General features: G+C 42.2%; 2 protein-coding genes across 2 annotated transcripts; both read left to right on the top strand.

Annotated features, from left to right (window-relative positions):
• Positions 1–3,249: 3,249 nt before the first annotated feature.
• ddx46 (DEAD (Asp-Glu-Ala-Asp) box polypeptide 46) lies at positions 3,250–21,810 on the top strand. The gene is made up of 23 exons (XM_079233352.1): positions 3,250–3,367; positions 3,609–3,773; positions 4,086–4,208; positions 4,323–4,410; positions 5,764–5,932; positions 6,007–6,284; positions 6,416–6,526; positions 6,608–6,773; positions 7,391–7,511; positions 7,718–7,893; positions 8,577–8,698; positions 9,490–9,568; positions 10,864–10,946; positions 13,655–13,819; positions 13,909–14,071; positions 14,944–15,137; positions 15,229–15,366; positions 18,242–18,391; positions 19,672–19,899; positions 20,153–20,371; positions 20,847–20,991; positions 21,121–21,194; positions 21,345–21,810. Exons 1-23 carry the CDS (start codon positions 3,351–3,353, stop codon positions 21,390–21,392), a joined length of 3,222 nt encoding a protein of 1,073 aa, XP_079089478.1. The 5' UTR covers positions 3,250–3,350; the 3' UTR covers positions 21,393–21,810.
• Positions 21,811–24,668: 2,858 nt separating this feature from the next.
• On the top strand, positions 24,669–25,271 carry cUnh5orf24 (chromosome Un C5orf24 homolog; the record flags this gene model as incomplete). Its single annotated transcript, XM_079237151.1, has 1 exon — positions 24,669–25,271. The coding sequence occupies one exon, from the start codon at positions 24,669–24,671 to the stop codon at positions 25,269–25,271; it is 603 nt and encodes a 200-aa protein (XP_079093277.1).
• Positions 25,272–27,581: the final 2,310 nt, after the last annotated feature.

The following is a 27,581-nucleotide window of genomic DNA, read 5'->3' as shown; positions in this document are numbered from 1 at the left end:
TTTTTCTCTCATTCTTGTAAATTCTGTGTTCAAAAGATCTCACAACATCCTTCCTTTAGTTACAGATCCAAGCTGATTTCAGGAATCATTCGGGTTTGGCGTCGTGACAGATTTCCTTACGTCGCCATCGCCGTTATTTTTAAAATCAGAGGAAGCCTTTAGTCCTCGAATGTGGAGTTTTTTCTTTTGCACGGCCATGAGCCTGAAAACGCAGGAAGCTTTAAACAGTTTATATGTGATGAGGAATTTTAATGGGAATGTTTGGGTTTCCCTGCAAAAAGAATGTGTGGTTAGTTTGTGTTGAGTAGTTCCTGCTTCATACATATGTAATATATACTCTCTCTTTCTGTGCAGTATACTAGTGTCTCTCTCTGTGTCTCGCACTCTCTTCTCTGTCTCTCTCTCTCTGTATCACTCTCGCTGTCTCTCTCTATCACTCTGTCTCCTCCTCTCTCTCTTTCTCTCTCCATGCTTTTAATTTCTTCCAGATTAATGTATTAATTAAATTTGTTTTTCTTCCTCCATGTGAATGACTTGATGACTCATCCTGTGACTCATCCGATGTTGTTTTTGATAATGTTTACAGGATCTCACTTCAGTGTTGACGTGATGTAAACGTCTCTGATTAAAAGCATAAACATGGTTATGAATAACGGGCGATTCATACCAAATAAATACTACGACTACTTGTGTGACATCGTCTGTTTTGACTCTTTATTTAAAAGACTTGAGAAGTTATTGGTACTTTATGATTGTATTGGCCTTGTCCTGTAGTTGAGGGGCCTCGGGGCCCCTTTAGAGGTCCTTTATCAATGTATTCTAATGTTTATAATATACAAGATAATCTTACGTATCAAAATATATTTTATAAATGAAGGATCTTTTAAAGAAGACAAGTGTTTCACTGGCATCAGTGTTATTGTCTTTTAATTGACGGAAGAGACGATAAAGGAATGCACGATGTAAACAGTATGTTAATCAATATTTTTAGTTTGATATATTCTGCAAAAAAAACCTTAAGGCACATTTGTGATTCTGGCTAACAGGCATAGAATTGACTTGAGGAATAAAATAAATGTTAAAAGTTATGACAGCAAAGAAAAAAAAAAAAATTGAGTTTGTATATTAACGCGCAACATACAAAACCATGGACCAAGCTGACTAAGTTGTCTTCTTAAACATCTAAAAGAGTATAAGTATTAATAATGGGAGAATATTAATGAATTCTATTAAATATACTAAATACATATGCATAGTCAGAGGTGTCAAAAGTATTCACATTCATTACTCAAGTAGAAGTATAGATACTAGGGTTTAAAAATACTTCTGTAAAAGTTGAAGTATCAACTCAAGCTTTTTACTTAAGTAAAAGTGTAAAAGTACTCGTTTCAAAACTACTTAAAAGTATAAAAGTAGAAGTAATGTAAGGGGATTTTTTTCCCCCATCAAGGACAAACTCTTAAGCCACGTCTCAGGGGCCTATAGTGCACTACCCCACCTCCCCCCAAAACAATCATTTTTATAAAGGCCGTAATGACTATAGTGTTTTAAAATGTTATGTTGAAAAATGTGGGATGCACTAGGCTACCCGTTTCAGCTGCATACATGCCCATTTAAAATGATCACATTTTATTACAATGCAAATACATTAAAGTACCACATGTGTACTACTGAGCATTAACATGCGTTTCATGGAGCGGAAGACATGATAACTAGTTGCCTATAAGCATTGTAATAGTGCAAAATAGGCGGCGGCGGCGACTCCGACACAAACACTTAAAGCCGTGGTTCTCAAACTTTTTCTGTAAATAACATAATTGTGTGACTCATCTGTGCTTTTATAAGTAACAGAATAAAGACAATTGCAATCACTTACAAGTAAATCAGATTGCCCCATCAGACAATGTTTTGTGTAAGTTCTATCTGTGCAAAAAATAACTAATATATAGTTACTACTAAATAGCTCATTGTGGAAAACAATAAGCTTTTCATTTTTTTTGCCAAACAAAACAGAATGAGTACAGATATGTGAACCATCACGTTGTATCAGTATTAGTGGAGCAGTGACCTGCTTTCGTCGACACATATGTTATAAACGGGGTTGTAGATTTGATACGGCCTCTCTCAATTCATGCTCAATATTGAGCTTAGATCTGTTTTTTTATTTTGAGAAACGCAACAGCAAGAAAAGACGAGCTGGCAAAACGCCCCCAAAAAAAATCGCGTAGAGTCGCGCATGCGCAAGCGTAACCTGTTAACGGCGTACTGTAACCATTTACCCGAAAGTACAGGCATTTCTCCATATATTTATGAATGACTTAGTTTTATGCCCGTGTACTTTGTACTTTTGTAATATGTGAAGCCAGCAGCTCATTGTTGGTAGAAGACACGAGCACTTTGTCTCTTTCACCTGGAGCAGGAGAGCTGCTCCGGGTTCAGAGAGCTGCTCCGGTGCGAGGAGAACTCCGGTTGCTCCTCACAGGAGAGCTGCTGTTGCATCTTCACCCTGGGAACGTTTAAAACGCAGATATAGCGGTCTACTTTTCACGCGACATATTTTTCGACCCTCTCTGTCCGCTGGTGTATGTGCTCAGCGCTCACCTGTGTGCGCGCGCACGTATCTGTGAGCCACGGGGCGGAGAGTTTTGTGTGTGTGTGTGTTTTTGAACGATGACAAGCCGGAATGAAAACAAACCAAAATGAAATAGTAACGAGGCTATTTTTAAAATGTAGGGAGTAGAAAGTACAGATATTTGCGTGAAAATGTAAGGAGTAGAAGTAAAAAGTCGTCTGAAAAATAAATACTCCAGTAAAGTATAGATACCCAAAATGTCTACTTAAGTAAAGTAACGAAGTATTTATACTTCGTTACTTGACACCTCTGTGCATAGTAAACATATTAAAACAAAACCATATATTAAATAATATAAATACACTAAAAATAAATATAAATTAAAAACAGTATGTGCCCAAAGACTAAATATAGACTTTTCAGGCAAACTTCTTTTTTTTTTTTACCAAAAATGTAAACAAATTTCCTCAGATTTCATATTTGTCATTATAATATTCAAGATTTTAGCTGAAATGTTGAATAGAACTGCGGTTCTAATCCTCCTCTTTGTGTCACTCGGGCTTCCGTATGGGTGCTGTAGTTTTGACCTCCCGCCACTCGGCGGCGCTCTACCGCTGCTCAGCCTGCACGAGTTCGTGAACTTAAAGCTTTCGCAGTTTTCTAACGTGCGGGTTCACAGACACAAACAACAGCACTAGTCTCGTTGTTATCCGTGGACTGTTTTGACTTTCTTTCTTTTTTATTTATTTCCACAAGAAACAAACCTCGTTGGCGAGCGATGGGACGCGAGTCGAGGTACTTATCGGGTTGATTGAATCTTCAATCAGATCGATTGCGACGGAACTCCCGTGGCTGCTAAACTTCAGCTAACCGTACTCGCTTAAAAACAATACACAAGTTAACGCTAAAACCGACAGTTCTTCTCGTTCGTTGGCGCAATGTCAATTTAAAAGTGTTGTACGAATGTAGGCCAACGTCAACAGCTCATCGGCTGACGTCTTTTTTTTCTTTTTTTCTGTTTTTATTTGGTCCTCAGACACTACAGGAAGCGTTCGGCGTCTCGGGGCCGCTCAGGCAGCCGCTCCAAGAGTCGCTCCCCGGACAAACGCTCCAAAAAGGACGACCGGGACCGGAACCGAAGGGAGCGGTCGCGGAGCCGCGACCGCCGCAGGTCCCGGTCCAGAGACAGAAAACGGGTCAGGTGGGTGTTTTTTTTAAAAATTATTATTCGCAACGCGGCTGTTGTTTTACGGTTAAAGGAACCAAAAACAGAAGAAGAAACATGGAGGACTCATTTAGCTGCAGCACCATCATGGAGCTTTTTGTACCTGAGATGTTTGTGTTCATTCCAGTTTAAAATGTAAACTCTTATTTGATGGATACAAAAGTTTTACCTCAAAACAAACAAATGTGTATATATATGTGTGTTTGTGTGTATATATATTTTTAGCAGAGTCTGAATTACTTTGCGTTTGCTAAAAAAAGAAAAGAAGCCATATGTTTTTGCCGCCAGGCGCTCCAGGAGCAGAGAGAGGAGGAGGTCCAGGAGCCGAGAAAGGAGGAGGTCGGGCAGCAGGAGCCGAGCACGGAGGTCCCGGTCTGGAAGCCCCAGCAAGAGCAGGAGGCCCGATGAAAAGTGAGACTTCTTGAATAAAGAAAAAGAAAATCATGACATGAAATGGCAAAACTCTGGTAACTGAAATCATGCCACTGTTTTCTTTCTCTCTCTCGATTTTCATCTCCCCTCCAGGTCAAGGAGCAAGGAGAAAGACAACGTAGATCCTTTATCCGAAAAGAAAAAGATCAAAGAGGAGAAAGAGGATGAGAAGGTCGAGGATGTAAGTACAGTGTTTCCCCTACTGTTATAATAGGGGGGCCCCCCTGAAGAAACCCTTTGTAATTTTTTCTATAACGCCAAATAACAGAAGTAATTTACGGTTCTCTTTCCTATTGAACAGGTCTACACATTGTTCTGTTATTAAACAAACTAAACGGCTGTATGTTATTGATCTTATCTACAAGACAGCATGTCATTTCTGTCTCTATGGTCGCGTTACAACTCTTCTGTGTCGTGCACGGCGGAGTTCCGCCCCGATGCGCTGCAGACAGAGCGAGAGAGAGAGCGGCGAAAAATATGTTTCGTGCTTTTCACAATGGTATTTGCTGCTTTAAGCTATCACTATTTTAAGGTATGAGCTATCACTTTTAAAGCCTAACGGTTCATGTATTTGCAGGTCAAGACAAACAGCCTGGAGCTCCATAAATGACGTTTCTGACTTCGCATATTGAGAGGCTCTGGAAATATTCTTCCAAAAGCCCCGAAAAACACACTGCAGTGACAAAGCCTGCTCACTTTGTGGTTGTCATTAAAATAAATGAACACCATGTTTCCTTTAAGTCAGTATTTATCAAACTGGAGCGGTATTTATTACAGATGGGGCGCAAGAGGAAATGCTGGTTTTAAATGTTCACCGTATGCCGTTAATAGGTTATGCTTGCGCATGTGCGACTCGCCGATTCCCTGGCATTTTGCCAAAAGCCGATTTATGAAATCTCTGTGAGGTCGGCTTTCTGCTGTTGCGTCTCATCAGAATACAGATCTCAGATCAACATTGAGCATGAATTGAGAGCGGCTATATCAAATCTACAACCCCGTTTTAAAAAGATGTGTAGAGGAAAGCAGCTCACTGCAGCCATTAATGCTGATACAACCTGATGCTCACATATCTGCACTCATTCTGTTTGGCAAAAAAATTGCTAATTGTTTTCCACAATAAGATAGTTACTAGTAACTCAATATTAGTTGTTTTTTTTTGCTTAACTTTATTTTCATTTTTCTAACACAGTGATAGCACTTTTTTGCAGAGTCACTAAATGCCAAGAGAGGAAAGATTTTGTCTGATGGAGCGATCTGGTTTACTTGAAAGGCATTACAATGTTCTTTATTCTATTATTTATGAAAGCACAGATGGAGTTACTAGTAGTACTGTGAGGTATTACTTTGTAGTACTGTGAGGTATTACTTTGTAGTACTGAGGTACCACTATATAGTATGTCCGTCTGTCTGTCCGTGCCCCCTCCTCCCCTCGAAGCTGTAAACCTAGAGGAAACACTGAAGTACCATAGGTTTGGTTCTCGCTGACCTCTGAGAGGAGTCGTGTGTTCCTGATCTCTCCTCTGTGTCCGAGCAGCAAGACTTTGACCAGAACAAGCTGGAGGAGGAGATGAGGAAGAGGAAGGAGCGCGTGGAGAAGTGGAGGGAGGAGCAGAGGAAGAAGGCCATCGAGAACATCGGAGAAATCAAGAGGGAGCTGGAGGAGATGAAGCAGGGCAAGAAGTGGAGCCTGGAGGATGACGAGGGTGAGGAAGATGACACAGATCACATGACCGGTACAGACACAGCAGAGCCTTTCAAATCGACTCTTTTGTTTCAGACGATGACGAAGACAATTCCGCTCCGATTGAGGGAGATGACGACGAAGAAGACGGGGAAGGGAAGGAGGAGAGCGAAGAGAAGGAGGTAAAGGAAGAGAAGAAAGAGGAGGAGGAGGAAGGGGAGAAGGAGGAGAAGGAGAAGGAGGAGAAGGCGAGCGAGATCCCAATGGAGCAGGAGGCCGAGGAGGACGACGTTGACCCTCTGGACGCCTACATGGAGGAGGTGAAACAGGAGGTGAAGAAGTTCAACATGGGAGCCATGAAGGGAAACGACAAGGTGAGTATAGCCTGTTTAGTGTTTTCAGGATTATTCATATTATTTAACTGGCCATTTCCCAGCGGCAACTATGAAAAGATTGACGACCATCCGGCATGTTTTCTTTTTGTTTGTTTCTCTCTCTTCAACAGAAAGGAGCGATGACTGTCACCAAAGTGATGACGGTCGTCAAAACTAAGAAAGGACCCAACACTCACAAGAAGAAGGGTGAGCTGATGGAGAACGACCAGGACGCCATGGAGGTGAGTTAATTTGTATGAACCTGATTTAAACACACACACACACACACACACAGCGCTTACGTGACCGCCGTGGTTGGACAGTACTCGTCGGAGGAGGAGGAGGTGGACCTGCAGACGGCTCTGACAGGCTTTCAGACCAAACAGAGGAAGGTCCTGGAGCCCGTGGACCACGGGAAGATCCAGTACGAGGCGTACCGCAGGAACTTCTACGTGGAGGTCCCCGAGCTCGCCCGGATGACCCCTGAAGGTCAGTGACCCCAACGATGAGCTTAGAGATAGGTCTTGAGAGGCTGCATCCGTGTTGTACAGATGTGGTGTGACGCGTCCAAACACAGGCTACGATGCCAGTTTACCAGGCTGATTTTTTGCTATTATGTTTAGCTTTATATGAAACCTCAACACCTCAGTCGTGTCCACGGGGCCCCTCCCCCTAAATGGGGCCGTTTTGAGGCTGTTATCTCTGGCTATTATGCTCACCTGCATTAATTTTTAGGAATTCTATTATTCTACCGTATTTTTTTTTTTTTTATCAAATGAGAAACATTTTCCAAAAGGTTTAGTGTTTGTAATCCTTAGGGGGCAAAAAAAACAGAATTTTTGAACCCCAAAACAACATAAAAACAAATACCATCCCAACAAAATCACACCATATCTTCATATAATATCAGTCATCAGTGTCAATCAATGTATTTTATATATTTTGGAGTTAGATCTAATGAGCAACACAAACTAAAACCCATTGGTGGGATTGGTGGAATGTTGCACCGCTAACGAGCACCACAACCGTGTTTTTATTTAAAACCTTCACTTCTTTCTGTGTTACTATTTTTTTTTTTTTTTTTTTTTTTTTTTTTTTTTTCTCAGACGTGAACTCGTACCGGCTGGAACTGGAAGGCATCGCCGTCAAAGGGAAGGGCTGCCCCAAACCCATAAAGACCTGGGTGCAGTGTGGCGTGTCCATGAAGATCCTCAGCGCAATGAAGAGGTGAGTCTGACCCGCGTGGACGTGACGGACCGGGACACCTTTCTGAGGGCAGGGAAGTTATTCAGAAAGGATGTTTAAGACAAGAAGATTATTATTATTATTATTATAATAAGTCTTCACAAAAATAACCTTAAAACGACATGCCGCTTGACTCTTTCTGACCAGAAACCAACTGTGTTCATTCCCTCCTCTCTAACGCCCTGCAGGCACAGCTACGATAAGCCCACCCCCATCCAGGCCCAGGCCATCCCGGCCATCATGTCGGGCCGAGACCTCATCGGCATCGCCAAGACTGGCAGCGGGAAAACCATCGCCTTCCTGCTACCCATGTTCCGGCACATCATGGACCAGAGGCCCCTGGAGGAGTCCGAGGGACCGATCTGTGAGCAACTAAATCATTTATTATTATTTTTTAATTTTATTTAAACCTTTATTTAACCAGGAGAGTCCCATTTGAGATTAAACATCTCTTTTTCGAGGGAGACCTGGCCAAGACGAGCAGCAGCATAAAAAACACATAGTTACAGACAAAAAAACACAGGACAAGTTAAAAGAAACTAAAATCTAAGAGACAGTGTCTAACAGCGTTAATTTAAGAAACATTTACATTTTTGGGATCTTGCCTCTATGTCTTTCATTCTAGATTTAAAAGCAGTCAGTGGTATCAGTTATTTGAGCTTTAAAACATTCTGCAACATATTCCAAGATGAAGGGGCAGAGTACACAAAAGCCCCTTTTCCCATTTCCGTTCTGGCATTTGGAGCATAAAAAAAAAGTCCTGAGAACACAAAGAGTATTGTCCGACACTTCTGCATGATGAAAACACACAGTATACTTTCATTCACAGATATATTTCCTCTTTTAATTGAGTGTATTCAAAGAAGATGTCCTGCTCTCGTGCTTTCCAAGGACTTTGTTCAGATGTAGGTCAAAGGGAGACTCGATGGCCCCTTCCACTTTGGGATAATAACCCACTGGCAGTTATTCTTCCTCAGCATTTCTCATCTTCTTTATTAGTCATTAAAGTTACTTATTGTGTCTCCTCTCCGGGTGTTTCTTCCACAGCCGTCATCATGACTCCCACCAGAGAGTTGGCGCTGCAGATCACCAAGGAGTGTAAGAAGTTCTCCAAAGCACTGGGACTCCGGGCGGTGTGTGTGTATGGCGGCACGGGCATCAGTGAACAGGTACACACACACATATATACATATATATATATATATATATATACACACACACACACACACACACACACACACACACACACACACACACACACACACACACACACACACAAAATAATCATCTAATCTACCACAGCAGCAAAGTAGAAGTAAATATTTTCCAGTAATGCCCAGCGGTGCAGGACGTCTGTGATGAATGATCCCACCTGAAGGTTTCAGATAACCGGCCCATTTATAGATTAATTATCTGCACCGAAGAGCGACTCCACTCGTTGCAGAAGTGTTAAACTCTGAGAGGTCGGTGGAAAATATGTGTCATCAAACGTGTCCAGAATAATCCTCAAGGAAATGTTTGACATTTTGTGAAATATGCTTTTTCTTGCCGAGAGTTAGATGGTTATATTGAGACAACAAATAAATGAAGCTACCGCCAGCAGCTGGCTGATTGAGGTTACTAATCCAAGAAAAGCCCCAAACTGATTAACATGATGAAAATGATCATTTGGTTAAAAAAAAGGGGGGGTTTAATGATATGAAACGCGGTCTGCAAGATAAGCAAGCTCTGCACTCATTGATGGTAATATTGATGAGAAGCGGTGCCTGTAATTTAAAGGGCAAGCACTTTAAAAATTGATGATTGGATGATTGGCTGAACAATCTGTCAATCAAACACTTACCGTAGAGAGTCAGGAGAAGAAGGAAAGAAAACACATATTTTCCGTAGAGAAAAGCCTTTTGTGGCGTTAGTTTGTTTGTGCACCGCGTGACTCTGAGTTTGTGTCGTTGGCCGACAGATTGCTGAGCTGAAGAGAGGAGCCGAGATCATCGTGTGCACCCCGGGGAGGATGATCGACATGTTGGGGGCCAACAGTGGTGAGTCGGTCCACTTCCCCCTCCGGCTCCTTTGTTCTGGGAGGAGTTAATGCGGCGTGCACGGAACGAATGTTACAACATGACAAAAGTACATCATGAACCAAGCCACTAAACTGTTGACGTTGTTTGAGCGCCGCTCGGGGATCGAGACCGGGGTGCGTTTCCTGGAGACTGGGGTGAGTCAGGTTGGTGGACCTGGAGCTGCAGACTCACAGAGACCAGCACACCATGTTTGATACGTGCATTGAAAAGCTGCACAGGATGTGTGATTGTGTTCAGTGAGAGTAGCTCGAGTGCTCTGCCGGGGTTCTGCAGGGTTCTCTAAGCCATTGAATAGCACCGAGATCTAATCTCTCATAGCGGTGGCAAACACCAGAGGTCCCACGATACGATATTATGACGATACTTGGGTCACGATACGATCTTATCCCGATACTGCGATACATTGAGTATTGCAATGTATTCCCTTTTTTCAACTGCAAATTATCCCCAAAGGAAAACTTTGTCAACATATTTGATCTAAGAAGATAAAGTTTTCAGTCTGTTCATCTCACTTCAATAAAAAAATTTGCAGCAAAATTGATTGCCAAGCAGACAAACTGACAACTGAAACACTGTAATAAATGTGGCACCTGATAAACTTAACTGTTTCTAGGACCAAAAAGTTTATAATTGATATAATAAAAGATCGATACTTGGCCTCCGTGTATCGATCCAATATCGCCACGCAAAATATCGCGATACTATGCTGTATATTATTTACCTTTTTGGAGCTTGTGTGTCTTCTGGGACCTGGGGTCACTGCAGAGCCCTGCACATGTATGCAAATGTGAAGAAATACTGGAAATGTGTTGTTTATACACTGTCATTGAGTAATGTGAGGTTTTTTTTTTGCATTGTTTCCACACATGCGAGGTAATCTGTAATATGTTTCCCTTGTAGGTGAGCAGGCGCTCGGTCACAAGTGCTTGATGTGGCTCCATCTCTTGTATTGTATCTTGACTTTTACAGGTCCCTCGCTCCCCTGAGATGGTACGCAAGACCAGAGATGACTAAAAACACTGTAAAATATAGATAAATAAACCCCCGGCCGCTTGAAACTAGTCCACAATGGAATGGAATGACATAACGATGGCTGGTTTTGCTCGTGAAGTAAATGTCACGTAGTCGCACTGCCTGACCTCGGCCTCCTGTGTGCTGATTGTTGTTTGTTTGAAGGAGGCGGGGCTGCGTTTGAGGCTTGTTTTCCTAGAAGTTAACCCCTCCCCCCCATGCTCCTCCCCCGCTGTGTGCAGGTCGCGTCACCAACCTGCGCAGAGCCACGTACGTGGTCCTGGACGAGGCCGACCGCATGTTCGACATGGGCTTCGAGCCGCAGGTGGGCGTGTCCTTTATTTATATCAGAACCAGTTATTGGCTAAGTACGTTGCACATGTGAGGAGTTTAACTGCATAACAATCAACATGGCCTTGAATAGAACAATACAAATAATAATGTATTATAAAAACAACATATGGGAAACAACAAATAGATAACAGTACTTTAGAACAAGTATATACTATAAAAGAAAAGTGGCAAGTGTATTTTAATAATAAAAAAAGATGTGCAATAACTCAAGCTGACTGACACTTATTTAGACAACCTATTGATTATTTGATTTAAAGTTTCTCCAGAAAGAATCACACAACAGCAGCCAGAGTTTCCATTTCATACTTTTCCAGACTTATAATAATAATTTTAGACCATAGTTGAGTTAAAATAGCTAGATATTAATTTAGCAAATACACTTGCATTCTGACTGTTGTAGCGTGAACGGTGGTCTTGCCAGGGAAAGAGGAGGGTAGGGGGAGAGTAGGAAAGGCAAGACCTCGCACCTAACTCGGTGGCACTCCGTCGGCTAATTATCCTAGTGATCCCGGAGGAAATGATAATCCTCATCCGATATTGGCATAACGCCTTCGGTCTTTTATCTCACCCCGTGCTACATCGTTAGGTTTTTGTGTTATTTTCGAATTAAGTTATAGGTTTTGTCGAGGGTGTTTTACAGCTTGCGCTCTAGGTCCCCTGCGGTAGGCTGTAACTTCTCTCAACCCCTATCAAGCGAGTATGTATATCGTCTATACCTAATCTCTACCTATTTTGACACCATCTCATCATTATGAGAAACACTGCAAAAGTCTTCACCCAAAGACACTTACCTTAAGTCTCTTTGGTAGATTCAGTCATCACTTCTGTATCTCACGGTGGATGGACAGGGAAAGAGGGTTTAAATTGTTTTAAAGAACCAGAACCTTTGGTTTGGTTTCAGTCCCTTCCAAAGGGTAAAGCTGAGTTTTCATTCAAAGTTTATCTTACATACAAAAAATTAAATTCAATCAAACAGTTTAAAAGTCACAAGTAACTAAGAGAAGGGGTTAAGTTTTTTTAGAGCTGGTGAGTGAACACCTCTTCTCTCTTGTCTACTCCTGCACAGATTTACCAGGCACCCCCCTCCTGATAGCAGAAGTTTCTTCCAGACTCTAAAGCTGGAGACCTGTCCCAACCTGATTTTTCTCCTTTTCTAGTAAAGATGCATATTAAGTAACTGAGAGGAAGGGTTAAGTTTAGAGCTGGTGAATAAACACCTCTTCTCTCTTCTCTACTCCTGCACAGAATTGTCAGGCACCCCCCCCCCCCCAAAAAAACATGCATTCCTACCCCCTCTTTTATACACCAGAATACATAAATCATCCTGTCACCAGAGTTGGACAGAGGAGGTTTCACTACCTTATTTGGTAATACTGCCAATGCATGCTCTTAACAAAGGAGAGAACATTTAACACATCTCATTAAAAAAGAGTATATAACATAGCAACTTATAGCGTCCTATGAATTTTATGTGGTCTAATCACAAACTATAATGAAAATAAAAACCAAACAGTATATATATATTCAAATGGTTATATAGAAAAAGAAAATGATTATACGGTTATAATAGTTAGACCTTTTTACTTTCATATTTTTCCTCGGACATTCAACACTGTAATGCTGCATTCACACCAAAAGCGTTGCGAATTTCAAGCGCGAGTAGATTACATGCAAAGTCAATGCACAGGTTGAATTGAATTTTCCGCCAGGCGGCATGAATGACACGGTTGACATTTTTCAACTTTAAAAATTCGCGTGGCGTGATCCAATCAGCGTTGAGATGCTCCGCCCGTCACCACCGCCGTCCTGTCGTTGCTGAATCAAACTGCTGCTGGTCCGCCTGAAGTAGCGCTGGTAGCGGCCGTCATTCAGACGCTGTTGTGAGACTACGGATAATATTATGAACCCAGACACCATGGAGTTTGATGTTCCGACGTATGTGGAGTTTACACAACAAGTATAACGCAGAACTAGTGGTTATTTCCATGGTGGATAGCGGTAACAGTTTTTACGGAGATGAGCACGGAGATAAAACACGCCCCCTTTCAGGCGGGAGTAACATTCGCAACGCTTTTGGTGTGAACGCAGCATTAGCCTACGATGTTATAATAATAATAATTTCCATAAGATTGAAGCTGTGACATACATACATGACGAGTTTAATGCATTTTATTAAAGCTGAAATGCTGAAGCCAGTGGTGTACTTTTTTTTTTTTTTTTTTCTTTTCTTTTTTTTTTTAAATACCTGAATATGTTCAACTTCTACTATTCTCACAGGTAAACAGTCTGTTGCAAATGCGATGAAAAACACACATTTTATATTTCCTTATTCTCATTTCTTTTTTTTCCACGCTTAGTCTGACGAGAGAATAACAAAACATCTAATGCCCTACTTTCCTCTACGGCGTAGGGATCTTGTTAAGTTTCTGGTAAAAATAACTCAAATAGCAAGAAAGGAAAGCATTAAATATATCTTAACCTAAGACCAAAACCACCATGGAATGGACTTAAATTAAAAATGATTTGTAATTTTTTTCCAAACCACAATTATTAACTTTGCCCAGAAAAAGAGAAAATCGTACCGTGGAAAATAAATGAAGCACCCTAACACAAAATGACAAAGTGAGAGCGAGCATCCGACATGCGTTGACCTCCGGCTGACCCCTGCACCCCCTGCAGGTGATGCGCATCGTGGACAACGTGCGCCCGGACCGCCAGACGGTGATGTTCTCGGCCACCTTCCCCAGAGCCATGGAGGCGCTGGCTCGCCGGATCCTGGCTAAGCCGCTCGAGGTGCAGGTGGGCGGTCGCAGCGTCGTCTGCTCCGACGTGGAGCAACACGTGGTGAGTCCTCTTCGCGCTGCCTTCTGGACCGACTCCAGCGCTCTGCTTTTATTTAACATCTCCACGCACTCCTCCCCTGGTTTCTGCAGCTGGTGATCGAGGAGGACAAGAAGTTCCTGAAGCTGCTGGAGATCCTGGGCCACTACCAGGAGAAGGGCTCGGTCATCATCTTCGTGGACAAGCAGGAGCACGCAGACAACCTGCTGAAGGACCTGATGAAGGCCTCGTACCCCTGCATGTCGCTGCATGGAGGTAATCCAGGAGTCTGTTGCATTAAAGTCCACAGAACGGCAACGTAAATGTGGTGTTGTTATTTACAAAGGATAGGCTTAGTCTGCTCTCTCCTGAGCTCCATGAGATTATCTGACTGAAGCAGGTGCACAAGACCCCAGAGCCTCCTTAGAGCAGTGGTTAAACAACGTGTTATTGCGGCTGTGTACGTCACTGGTTCTCAACCTTATTTCCCTCTAACCACCGCAATGCATTTTTGGTTGGAAAAAAATATGTAAAACACAGCATTGTGTCATCAGTGTCTGATTAAATATAGAATATATACAATTCTGTTTTATATTTTTTCTCTTTTACTTATTATTTATTTATTTTCAAATTTTTTTCAGTTAACAAAAAATGCAACATGATGATCCTTATAGAAATAGTACACTTTTGCATTGAGCATATCTCCTCTACACTGTCCTGGGATTGGAGGGTCCCTTTTCAATCAGCTGAGGGCCTTTTTACTTGCAAGTATCAGGATTTTAAAGAGGTAGATGTCCTTCTTTTAAATTATGTCGCCAGGTATCAGCCCCAGGTACACAATCCGTGGGTCCCTGGGGATCTTGTAGCATAAGATCACCTCCAGAGTCTGAATAACTTAATTTGTATACATGTCCAGAAAATGTGTGAGTGGTTGGCATTCATCTGCCCACACTCTCCAGCATGGCTGCTCTTTACCCAATTGTTTGTTTTATGTGGGATGTATTCTGTTTATATTTTATATATATATCCACCCACCCACCAGTCAGTTTGTCCTGCTGAGCCTCACACAGCTGCGTTGCATCAAACAGCTTCCTTTCCTTAACGACGGCTCTGACTCTATTTGGTCTTTTTTAAATATTCCTCTCCAGGAATCGACCAGTACGACCGAGACAGCGTCATCAACGACTTCAAGAATGGCGCGTGCCGTCTGATGGTAGCCACCTCTGTGGCGGCCCGGGGTCTGGACGTCAAGCAGCTGATCCTGGTGGTCAACTACAACTGCCCCAACCACTACGAGGACTACGTGCACCGGGCCGGGCGCACTGGTCGGGCGGGCAACAAGGTCGGTTACTCGAAACATAATTTAGCGTCCAAAAGGAAAAGGGTTGAAACATCTTTACACGGAGGTTCACGCGTCGCTCCTCTTCCTCCAGGGCTTCGCCTACACCTTCATCACGGACGACCAGGTGCGCTACGCCGGAGACATCATCAAAGCTTTGGAGCTGTCCGGCTCTCCGGTCCCACCCGAGCTGGAGCAGCTGTGGGCCTCCTTCAAGGACCAGCAGAAAGCGGTGTGTGTGTGTGTGTGTGTGTTGGGCGCATCTGTGTGTGTGGGGGGGGGGGGGCGTGTGTGTGTGTGTGTGTGTGTGTGTGTGTGTGTGTGTGTGTGTGTGTGTGTGTGTGTGTGTGTGTGTGTGTCTCGGTGTGTGTGTCTCTGTTAGCTAGTAGACCCGGCTTCGATGCGATACCTGCCATAAATACCACGATGCCCGATTCTTCGATACCAGAATTCGATACGATACCACAAATACGATATGATACTGGTATATTTATCTATAATAGTAATAAATAAAACATCTGTATGGTTCCCTTTTTTACCAGCTTTACCAGCTTAAAAAATGGCATTAATATTGAGTATTAGCCTTCAGCAAGATGTTAATGAAAAGTGCATGGTGCCATCATAGCATTGTCTATACACTGCTATGTATGCCTATTGTATCGGTCTGAAAGGTGCTTTGCCATGTTTGACGTGTCCTCCCTTGGTCTGTTAGACGGGTCTCTGTGTCAGTGGGCTTTCCTTCAGTCTGCGATGTAGCCAAAGTATTTCCAGATTTCACTTCTGCCATCTTTTGTTCCAACAAGCCGAGGACGGTCGGCAAGAGCTCCTGCTGTGTGTGTGTGTGTGTGTGTGTGTGTGTGTGTGTGTGTGTGTGTGTGTGTGTGTGTGTGTGTGTGTGTGTGTGTGAGAGAGAGAGAGAGACCTCTGCCTCCTTAAGCCCTGCGTCAATGTAGGCAGCATGAGTGTCACAACCCGGCTGCAACAAAACAGGGAGACAGACGTGCAGCTGCCAACAAAGAGCTATTTATTTAACAATAACACAAGCAAAACTAACTAAAGTGGAAGTAGGGGAACAAAGGTACAAATCAAAAAAGACAAATGGTGACAGGGTCAGCAAACTGGACACACTGGATGTCCTCCACCCCCCCAGCGAGAGTGAGCCAAATGCAAAGGCCTTTTTATGGCCAGGCCACACCGGCTCAGCTGTGGCTCGTCTCAGCTGACGACCTGCCAATCAGCACCTGTAACAGAGGATCGAAACAGTGACACCTAGGGCATGGGAGGAGGGTCGTCACACCCCACCTGATTTAAAAACAAGGTTCCCATCAGGGATCCTGACACGGCGCAAAAAATAATAATTCTGGGGCAACTTCCGTAGACTACCTTTGAACAGCATACATCTCAAGAGCGTGATAAAGCATCAGCCACAATATTTTGAGAGCCTTTGATGTGGCAAATGTCTAAACAGTTAGATTGCAGGAACAAAAACCAACGAATCAACCGACGGTTGGGGAAAGACGAGGACTGGAGATACATTATCGGATTGTGGTCCGTATAGATCACCAGAGGAACACCAGAGTCAACATATACTTAAAAATGTTGCAGTGCCCATATAAGGGCAAGAGACTCTTTTTATATGACCGAATCATTTAATTGGTAGGCATTACATTTCTTCGAGGAAAAAGCTCACCGGACGTTCCACCCCATTTTCATCATACTGGAACAGCACAGCCCCTATACCTACATCACTTGCATCCACCTGCAACTCAAACGGACAGTCCATGCATGCAATGCGCCACAAGGACGGGAGGTGAACACAATACAGCCTTAACATTTTCAAAAGCTTGCTGACATGAATCCGACCAGATGTACTTTGCTCTAGCTTTCAAGAGACCTCTCAGGGAAGCTACTACAGTGGAGAAATTTCGACAAATTGCGGTAGTAACCCACCAACCCCAGGAATCTCATTAGCTCTTTCTTGGTGGTGGGCACGGGATACTGCTCAATTGCAGCCACCTTCGCTTATACAGGCCGCACCTGCCTTTGGCCCACTACCTTCCCGAGATAGGTGACGGTAGCCTTCGCAAACTCGCACTTAGCCAAGTTGATAGTCAGGTTTGCATCTTGCAGCCGATCAAACAGCCTCCTGTTGCGGAAGACATGTTCCTCCCAGGTATTGTTGTAGATCACTACATCAAGATACACCGCACAGCTGTCCAATCCGGACACAACCATATTCATTAGACGTTGAAAGGTCGCCGGTATGTTCCGCAGCCCAAAGCTCATCACTGAATAAGAGAACAGCCCAAAAGGTGTTGTAAAAGCAGACACTTCCCGAGCTGGTTTGGACAGGGGCACTTGCCAATATCCTTTGAGTAAATCAAATTCATTGACAAAGTAAGCCGAGCCCACCTGATCCACACAATCCTCCATGCAATGGATAAGCATCGGGTTTAGTTTCCCCATTTACCTTACGGTAGTCTGTACAAAACCGAGGACCTTTATCCGCTTTATCCACAAGTATACAGGGAGACGCCCAACTGGAAGAAGGTTCCGCAATATTATTGTCAAGCATATATTGTCAAGTTGTTTAACATATTTTCAAAATTTGTTTAACATTTCACCAGACATCATTTAGTGAAAAACTAGCAAAAAAAAACAACCAACGAACTCCAAGGGAAATAATTTAGCGTTTTTTACTTGATTCAGGGTTTATATTTAACTCATGATTACATGATGATGATTTACTCAATTCAGAGTTATATTTTACTCCATTTAGAGTATAATTTCACTTGTATATAATTGTATTCAGTTCTATATATACTTGGATTTCACTCCATATAGAACTGGATTCAACTCTCTTGCGTCCCATAAACAGTCAGCTTATTCCAGCATAGCGAGGTCTCATGGCGGCGAAAACCTAATTTAAGGAACCGTGGTGGGCTCCCACTCTACTGGTAATTACACTCAAATGATGACATTTTGCTCCTTGAGAGAAAAATAATAGTAACCCCGGAAAATTGACTCCATTTTTCCCTGTCTAGGAAAAAACAAGTTTCTGCACCGCTCTTTAAAAAGGGGGCTGTGTTTTGTTTTGTTTTTCGCAGGAGGGAAAGACCATTAAGAGCAGCAGCGGCTTTTCAGGGAAAGGATTCAAGTTCGACGAGACCGAACATGCGATGGCCAACGAGAGGAAGAAGCTGCAGAAAGCGGCTCTCGGCCTGCAGGACTCTGACGACGAGGACGGAGCCCTGGATGTGAGTACCTGATCTGTCCTTCTGGGGCATTTACATATGGCTTTGTAACAATATCTCAGTATTTTTAGGCAATATAGTGTGTGTGTGTGTGTGTGTGTGTGTGTATATATATATATATATATATATATATATATATATATATATATATATTTATTTATTTATTTATTTATTTATTTTAAAATTCCACATCTAATATGCTAAAAACTGTCTGAGTAACACAGTGAGGGAGGCTGCAGTCTGCAGAAACGAGACATTTAAATCATGCTCTCTTATTTTGAAGTCACATTGATCTTTGGAAATGTTTTCATTATATTTCATTATATATTATTTTATATATATATATATATATATATATATATATATATATATATATATATATATATATATATATATATATATGTGTGTGAAGCCACAACACGCACAACCTTGAGGCGGACGGGCTACAACAGCAGAAGACCCCACCACTCATCTCCACTACAAATAGGAAAAAGAGCCTACAATTTGCAAGAGCTCACCAAAATTGGACAGTTGAAGACTGGAAAAATGTTGCCTGGTCTGATGAGTCTCGATTTCTGTTGAGACATTCAGATGGTAGAGTCAGAATTTGGCATAAACAGAATGAGAACATGGATCCATCATGCCTTGTTACCACTGTGCAGGCTGGTGGTGGTGGTGTAATGGTGTGGGGGATGTTTTCTTGGCACACTTTAGGCCCCTTAGTGCCAATTGGGCATCGTTTAAATGCCACGGCCTACCTGAGCATTGTTTCTGAACATGTCCATCCCTTTATGGCCACCATGTACCCATGCTCTGATGGCTACTTCCAGCAGGATAATGCACCATGTCACAAAGCTCGAATCATTTCAAATTGGTTTCTTAAACATGACAATGGGTTCACTGTACTAAAATGGCCCCCACAGTCACCAGATCTCAACCCAATAGAGCATCTTTGGGATGTGGTGGAACGGGAGCTTCGTGCCCTGGATGTGCATCCCACAAATCTCCATCAACTGCAAGATGCTATCCTATCAATATGGGCCAACATTTCTAAAGAATGCTTTTAGCACCTTGTTGAATTAATGCCACGTAGAATTAAGGCAGTTCTGAAGGCGAAAGGGGGTCAAACACAGTATTAGTATGGTGTTCCTAATAATCCTTTAGGTGAGTGTATATTAGTAAAACAAATAAAAACATAGTTAAAACAAACTATAATAAAAAAGAAAAAGCTGACTAATAATTTCCCCGTTCCCCATCATCTCCACCTACTTCCTGTTCCTCAGATAGAGGAGCAGATCGAGAGCATGTTCAACTCCAAGAAGCGGGTGAAGGACCTTTCGGCTCCGGGGTCGACCTCCGGCCCCGCGGGTCAAGCCGCCTCCTCGGCCGCCGCCTCCGGGGGGCTGCCGGGCATCGGGCCGCCGTCCGCTGGCAACATCCAGAAGCTGGAGATGGCAAAGAGGCTGGCACTCAAGATCAACGCCCAGAAGAACCTGGGCGCCGAGGCTCAGGTACGGCAGGCAGAAACTTTATTTTTCTCCACAATATATAGTTGATTATTGGCATATCTGAGGTCCTTGTTGGTCCAAGTAGGTGTGTGTGTGTGTGTGTGTGTGTGTGTGTGTGTGTGTGTGTGTGTGTGTGTGTGTCGTCTGTTGGCAAGTAGACCCAAGTTCAGAGTAAATTTTACTCAAATTGAAAAAAATAGAGTAAAGGCTACTCTTGCTTAAGGGTTAATAATTTAGAGTATTTCTCCCCCTGCAGGACGTGATGCAACAGGCCACCAACGCCATCCTGCGGGGCGGCACTATCATGACTCCCTCGGTGTCGGCAAAGACCATTGCGGAGCAGCTGGCGGAGAAGATCAACGCAAAGCTAAACTACACTCCCGTGGAGAAGCTGGAGGAGGAGCGGCAGGCGGCGGAACAGGCCGAGACCGTCAAGAGATACGAGGAGGAGCTAGAGATCAACGACTTCCCGCAGGTCAGCGGCACCACGCACACGTTTATTTTTTATTTTACCTGAATCCACATTTTAAGTGACGAAGGTGGATAGGCGGGCAACCGACCGACCGACCGACCGAGCGAGCGAGCGACCTCACAGCCACCAGCAGCCTTCAATTTAAAATGCTGCGCAAGAAAAAAAACACAAGAAATCTCACATAAGAAATAATTTAAAGTTTCAACTTGTAGCTCAACACGACTGATGGCAAAATTCAGATTTTATGCTTTTTTTTCTATGTTGGGAGGCTTGTTTTGAGAGCTAATATTTAAACTGTTTTTCCTCGCTGAAGAATCAAGCTTTTATTTTAAGAATTAAAAAATGTATAAATGCTTTTTGGTAATTCTAAAACATCGATGTACCGTTTTCCACTTTGATAAAAACGTGTGTAAATAAATGAAGAGGGAATCTATCGGAAAATGTCTTCTGACGTGTTTCCTGTTGCTGTTGTCCTCAGACGGCCAGGTGGAAGGTGACGTCTAAAGAAGCTCTGCAGAGGATCGGAGAATACTCCGAGGCAGCCATCACCATCCGAGGAACCTACTTCCCTCCCGGCAAAGAGCCCAAAGAGGGAGAGCGCAAGATCTACCTGGCGATCGAAAGTATGCGGCGCAAAATATTGTTTTTGTGTCTAATTTTACTAACTTTTAAACCACCTCTGGGCTCTGAATTCACTTCTATTTTTGTGCGTTTTAAATGCTGCATATAAATGTTGTGTTTGTTTTTTCCAGGTGCAAATGAACTGGCCGTGCAGAAAGCCAAGACGGAGATCACGCGGTTAATCAAGGAGGAGCTCATCAGATTAGTAAGTCATCTCCTGCCTCTGCAGCTCTATCACCAGAACTGGAGATTTATTTATTTTTATTTTTTACATAAAACATTGAAGGTTGTGTTTATTCAGCAAATGTCTATAAAAAAAGATGTCGCTTATTGTCTTGTTTTATTTATTTTTCAGCAAAATTCCTACCAGCCGACGAGCAAAGGGAGGTACAAAGTGCTGTAGAGGCGGAGTCATCTCTGCAGCTCCATCAAAGGGGTTGAGGAATATTTTAGTCTATATTTGTAATAATGTTCCATTCAGTTACCTCAGTTTGGTGTATGGTTTTGTTCATATTTGCCCTCCACCCCCTTTAGTTTCCTCCTTCTTCACTTCAGTTTATTCCTCGAGTCTAGACCATAAATACAAAAATGTCTGCTGCAGTTTGACCTCCAGTGTCTTTGACCCATCACGTTCTGCAGTTTGTCTTTTAAATGTAAGGCATTTTTTTCTTTTCATTATTTTTGTCATTATTTTTTGGGTGGTCATATTTCACCCCGTTGTACAAGCAACGTCCCACCTATAGTCTTTATGAAGAAATAGTCGGATGAAAGATGTTTTTACTTTTCCGCACAATAAAACGATGTGTTGCTAAATAAATGTGTCCGGTTGCTTTGAATCAACAACTCTGGTGGATGCTGTGTACTAATGCAATATTAAATGAATAAATGTTCTTTGAAATAAATAAATGTAAATATAGACAAATACATTATTAATAGTTAAGTATGTAAAAAGTTGTTGTTTTTTTCAGGTAAATGTTGTTTCTTAATGCCACATTAATTTCCCATCACTTGATTACCTCCCATGTATTTATGATTATACAATTTAAAAAAAAAAAAAAAAAAAAAAAAGTGGGAAATTAAAGTGTTATTCAAAATAAAGTCCCATGGGAAGAAATAAAATATATATACTTTTTTTTTTTTTATAACTCTTGACTAATATATAGATAGATAGATATAGATGGAAATAAATAAGTAGGAAATAAAGTCCCATGAAAAAAACGTCCTTTCTAAACTCTTTTTTTTTTTATAACTCTTGACTATATATATAGATATATAGATAGATGGAAATAAAGTCCCATGAAAAAAACGTCCTTTCTAAACTCTTAAAAAGGAACAAAACTATTGACTCATTGATATATTTATATTTACATGTATTTATATGTTTAGTGCACCTTTTTATATCCAGAATTATTTCTTATGCATATTAGTTTAAAAAAAAAAAATCCCAGCTACATTTTGTTTACGAATGACACATTCATTTCCCATCACTTTATTACCTCCATCCCATGTATTTATATAAATATAAAATTCAAATTAAAAATAAGTGGGAAATAAAAGTTATTAAAAATATAGTCATATCAATATATATTTACACATATCATTGATTTAGTTATATTTACATATATGTATACAATTAGTGCCTCTATATCCGGGTTTATTTCATATGCATATTTGTTTTATTTATTTATATAATATCCATATATTCCTGCCTACTCTTAATTATTCAGTCTTTTGATTCATCCATGTTGGAGAGTGCTGTTTGCGTTTTTAAAACGCATATATATATATATATATTTATTTATTCTATATATATATATTTATTCTATATATATATATATATATATATTTATTCTATATATATATATATATATTTATTCTATATATATATATATATATATTTATTCTATATATATATATATATATATATATATTTATTTATTCTATATATATATATTTATTTATTCTATATATATATATATATTTATTCTATATATAAAAAAAAAAAAACCTGTGTTTGTGTCTGGAGTGAAACGCTTCTTCTTGATCGGAAGGAGAAGAATCCCCTCCTCCTCGTACGCTGCTCTGCGCATGCGCAGAATGCGCTTCAGTCTTATTAAATTTTAATGGAAAATGGCTGCGTTTCTCATCCAAACCTCTGGAGCTGGGCAATAAAAAAAAAAATATAAAAATAACACACACAAAAAAGAGCCCGTCTCGACAGAAGCGCCTCACGCACGCCGACAGACGCGCGTGCGGTTTGACTCCAGAACCGACGTCCTGCGGCGCGAAGAGATTTTATCTTTTTGGGGGGCGGAAAATGGATCGAATCTCGCTTTGAGGGATGAAAGATCATTGTTCTCTTTAACCCTTTCCTGCACCGAGATCTGCGAACAATCGAGGTACAGTACCCGGGGGGTCTGGGGGTCTTGTGGGGGTGCAGGCTCGTGGAGGACGTGCACGTCAGCAGCCATGTCTGCTGTGGGGATGCATACTACTACAGGCTGTGTGCTGTGTCTCAGTAGAAGTACACATCAATATACAAAAACATCAGCAGCAGCACTCTGTCCGTGTGCGTTGGAGTATTTAGAGCCTCATAATTAGTTAAGATATTGTGTCTGCAATTAAAGAGCAGATGTGTGTTTATACGGTCTGAATATGGACTCATTGTGATTACAGGGTTGGTGTGTGCGCGTGCGCGTGAAGAGTCAGAGGTCAGTTGCAGACCATCAGCATATTGCTCGTAAAGCTTCACTTTAATGAAGAGTATGCTTTTTTGAAGTATATACACATATATATATGTATTTTGTGGGTACTCTTTGACCTCTGGCGTTTAAAACAAGCCGACACTCCAGCAGAACACAACAAACTTGGAGGATTGAAGCCTCTTCGCCATGCAGGGTCACGTCATCACGAGGCGGAAACAACATCCAGAAAACAGCCAAAACCTTTTCATTGACTAAATTCATTCATAATAACTGTAACTCCAGACATAATTAAAAAAATGTTTTCCCACAATTCTGTTTGTCAAAAGTTAACAAGATGTCTTAAAACTGAGAAATGTGGCTTGAGGACATTTCAGACTTTATCTTTATTTGTCGCTTTTTTAAATGTTTTGTGTGTGCGTGCGTGCGTGCGTGCGTCAGGCTCGTTGTTGTCCCCTAGTGGCCGTTGGGGGTTATGGCAGATAGTGACGTCATATAAAGAGCACGCGACCTCCAGAGGTCCAGGAGGCCGCTGCTTGCGTCCCACGCGAAACTAAAAGCAACCATTGACATTTTGGGGACGATATTGAGCCGTTGGTCACGTGACTCGTTACGCTCTTTTCTTAAACTTAACTAAGTTTGTTGCCTAAACCTAACATTTATGCTTTATGATCAATGTTTTTTTAATGTTTTAAAAGCCCTCAATGATGAAGACTAACTTGTTGGTTTGGGAAAAAACACGATGGGTGTTTATAGGTCTTAGTTTAGCATCAAAGCTCAGAAATATGAAGGTCTGAAGCCTTAAATGTGTCCAGGTTTCATCAACCTTTATTGTGGAATTGAAGCTGCCTTCCATTTAAACTTATTTCCGCCTGACATTGTGCTCTTCAGACCACATTACTGGCTCAACATGGAGTTATAAGCTCTTTTATCTTGTAATAACACAGTTATAACCCCCCCCCCCACCCTAGCAGAAGATGATGCGCCAGGTGACGAGCAGTGACTTCTGCATGAGCAGCCGGCCGTCGTGCCTAGCGGAGGACGGCCACCACCCGGCCTCCCACTTCGACTTGTGCACCCAGGCCAACAAGTTCTACCCTCCCCCCACGCCGGCCGCCCTCCAGATGATGGCCCTGCCCGCCCAGGGCCACAAGCCCATGGTGTGCCAGCGGCAGGAGGCGCTCGCTGGCTCGCCTGGCAAGATCCCCGGCGTCAAAGGCAACGCCACCCAGGCGCCGGACGATGGCAAGAAGAAGAGCAAGGCCGCCGGGAAGTCGGGCCGACGCGGGCGGCCCCTGGGGACCACCAAGCTGGCCGGGTACCGAACCAGCACTGGTCGACCGCTCGGCACCACCAGGGCGGCGGGGTTCAAGACCAGCCCCGGGCGGCCGCTGGGCACCACCAGGGCGGCCGGGTACAAGGTCAGCCCGGGACGGCCCCCCGGCAGCATCAAGGGCCTCTCCCGCCTCAACAAACTGGCTTACGGTAGCACCTGCAGCGGGGCGGCGTTCCCGTACCCGCTGCCGCACAAGGAGATCCTCTGTGAACCTTCCTGCAAAGAGAAGACGGCCAACGAGTGAGGCGTCGCTTCCATTCGCCTCCATCGGCTGGACAAGAGACGCATGTGCACTGGTTTCCTGCCAGATACTGGGAGGGGAGGGGGTCTTTCCCAGTCCGCTGTGAGGATGAGAGGGAGATTATTTTCTATTATTCGTGTTGGTGTCATCTGTGTGCCTGCCACCAAATATATATAATACCGTTTTTCAGATCCATAGTGTGTGGAGGGTCTCACTGCACATCGCACATCATAGAGGACAGGGAGGGGGGTTCAGTGAGCAAGGGGCTTTTAAACTTTCTCTTTTTTAGTGTGCTTCATGTAGCATTTTATCACCACCGAAAGATCCGAATCATCCGTTTTCTAAAACTATGTTTCATCAGCGCAGACAGAGGAGGCCGTTATGAGCAGATCGTGTTAAAATCTGGCAGATTTCATCTCCGTAATGTTCGCGATTTGAATCCCGATGGTGGAGGAGGAGAGAGTAGCAACGCTGTTCTTCTCTAATTTAGATTGATGTGACTTTTATGTTGTACATGTTGTCACTCTGGATTCAAACAGTTAGGCGGGGGGGTTAAAAGATGTAAGTTGGTTTATAATATTTGTCAGTTTCACAACACGCTTATTTAATGCACCATAAATACAGTCGATCCCATCGTGGGTCAGAATATTTATTACGTTCAAGTATTTTTTTTTTTTAATCATTTAAAATAAAATCTTCAAACTTTTTCCCCCACGATGAACGTTCGGGTTTTCGGTATTATTCGTAAACAGGCGTTTCAGATCTCGCGAGGAAATTATGAAATTGTTAAATTTGGTGCAATAATCCGTTGTATGTATGTAATTGTACTGTGGAAACTTTGATACTATCACTTTTTATTATGGTTGTATTTTTATACTGGTGTACAAGGCCTTCTCACTGGTTCTGTTTTAAATGTCTAGTACAAACATCAAACATCCCTTTACCAAAGAACACAACGCTATCTTCACTGTAGGCCCTTTATGCTATTTGTATTATTATTATTAATATATATATATATATATATATATATATATATATATATATATATATATATATATATATACACATACATACATACATACATACATACATACATACACACACACACATGTAATCCAACTTCTTACAAATTAACCTGAGCATGACGACAGTTACTGTGTAAAATGTAAATGAAAAAGCACTCGGAGACCACGACCCAGTTAAAGATTGTACAATGGTTTGAATTGGTAAAAACAAAAAAACAAAAAATTTAAATTGTCTCATCTGAGGCAATTAAAAAAACAAAAAACGCTGGTTTCTTGAATGCATTGTAAATTGCTCCTTACATTGACAATGTAAACGTATTTCTTTGCATCTTATCGTATTTATATCTTCTGTTATCTATCTCTGAAAGTACTTCTCTTTTTAAAATATCATTCTGATGTAGCCAGGTTTCATATCTAACCAGAGTTTTCTTTTTGTTGTTGTTGAGTTTAAGGCTGTTTGACATCTTGAAGTGTGCGTTTTATTTACAGTGTTTACGTTAGAATCCTTGTTTGAAGTGAAGCCTCACAAACCCGCCACTAGGGGGCAGTGTCACAGCGTAGGAACCCGTAATGTTGACCCCTGTTCTCTAACTCCTGCAACTTAACGGGTTCTCATTGAAAAGCTGAAGCATGTTTTGAGGATTTTATGTCCGTATTCCAGTTTAACTGGATACCTCCGCCGGTACTGGACGGCCCCACGTCTCTTCACAGCCCACAGCTGGGACGGTGGCCAGCCGCTCCACCACTAACTGGAAAGCTAAAAACAGAAATAAAGTATGATTATAAGGTGTTATCTGGACATATGAAGCGAGCCACATCCTGCTGAGCAAAGGCTGTGTTGTAAGAGCTTAATTTATTTTATTGCAAATAATAAACAAGCAGGACAGAAAACCACAAGAACATGTTTCAGCTTTTTAGAAAACGTGGCGGAAGGGATTATGGGATGGTTTTGGGCTGCATATTACCTACAAATTGACTTGATAACACGGCTCATTTGACGCTCCTGCCGCTTTCTTAGGCTGTAATATTTCAAGTTAAATCAGTGCACATAGACGCTAGTTTATTTTATATTTAGTTTTAGTCATCGGCATTAAATCAACACACAACCTGTTTCCAGAAAGCATTCCCTCACATTTTGAGTGTTTCTGAGACGACGTGGAGAGCCTGTAAAGCTTTCCATGAGGCCCAAGTTATTCCTGCATGATTGTTGTGGAATGTTCAAAAGTTGTGTAATAAATCTGAAAGGATCACATTCTACTGAAATATGGTCTGGAGATGTTTTCCTTTG

The sequence above is a fragment of the Taurulus bubalis genome (genome assembly GCF_910589615.1).
Source record: "Taurulus bubalis genome assembly, chromosome: 2".
NCBI lineage: Eukaryota > Metazoa > Chordata > Actinopteri > Perciformes > Cottidae > Taurulus > Taurulus bubalis.
The sequence above is the reverse complement of the archived record's forward strand: the minus strand, read 5'-3'. Positions and strand labels throughout refer to the sequence as shown.

Excerpts from the sequence above, each read along its gene's own strand:
- ddx46 (XM_079233352.1), top strand. Across the intron at positions 6,285-6,415 it reads CCATGAAGGGAAACGACAAG|AAAGGAGCGATGACTGTCAC; the intron begins GTGAGTATAGCC and ends TCTCTTCAACAG. Across the intron at positions 9,569-10,863 it reads CATGTTGGGGGCCAACAGTG|GTCGCGTCACCAACCTGCGC; the intron begins GTGAGTCGGTCC and ends CGCTGTGTGCAG.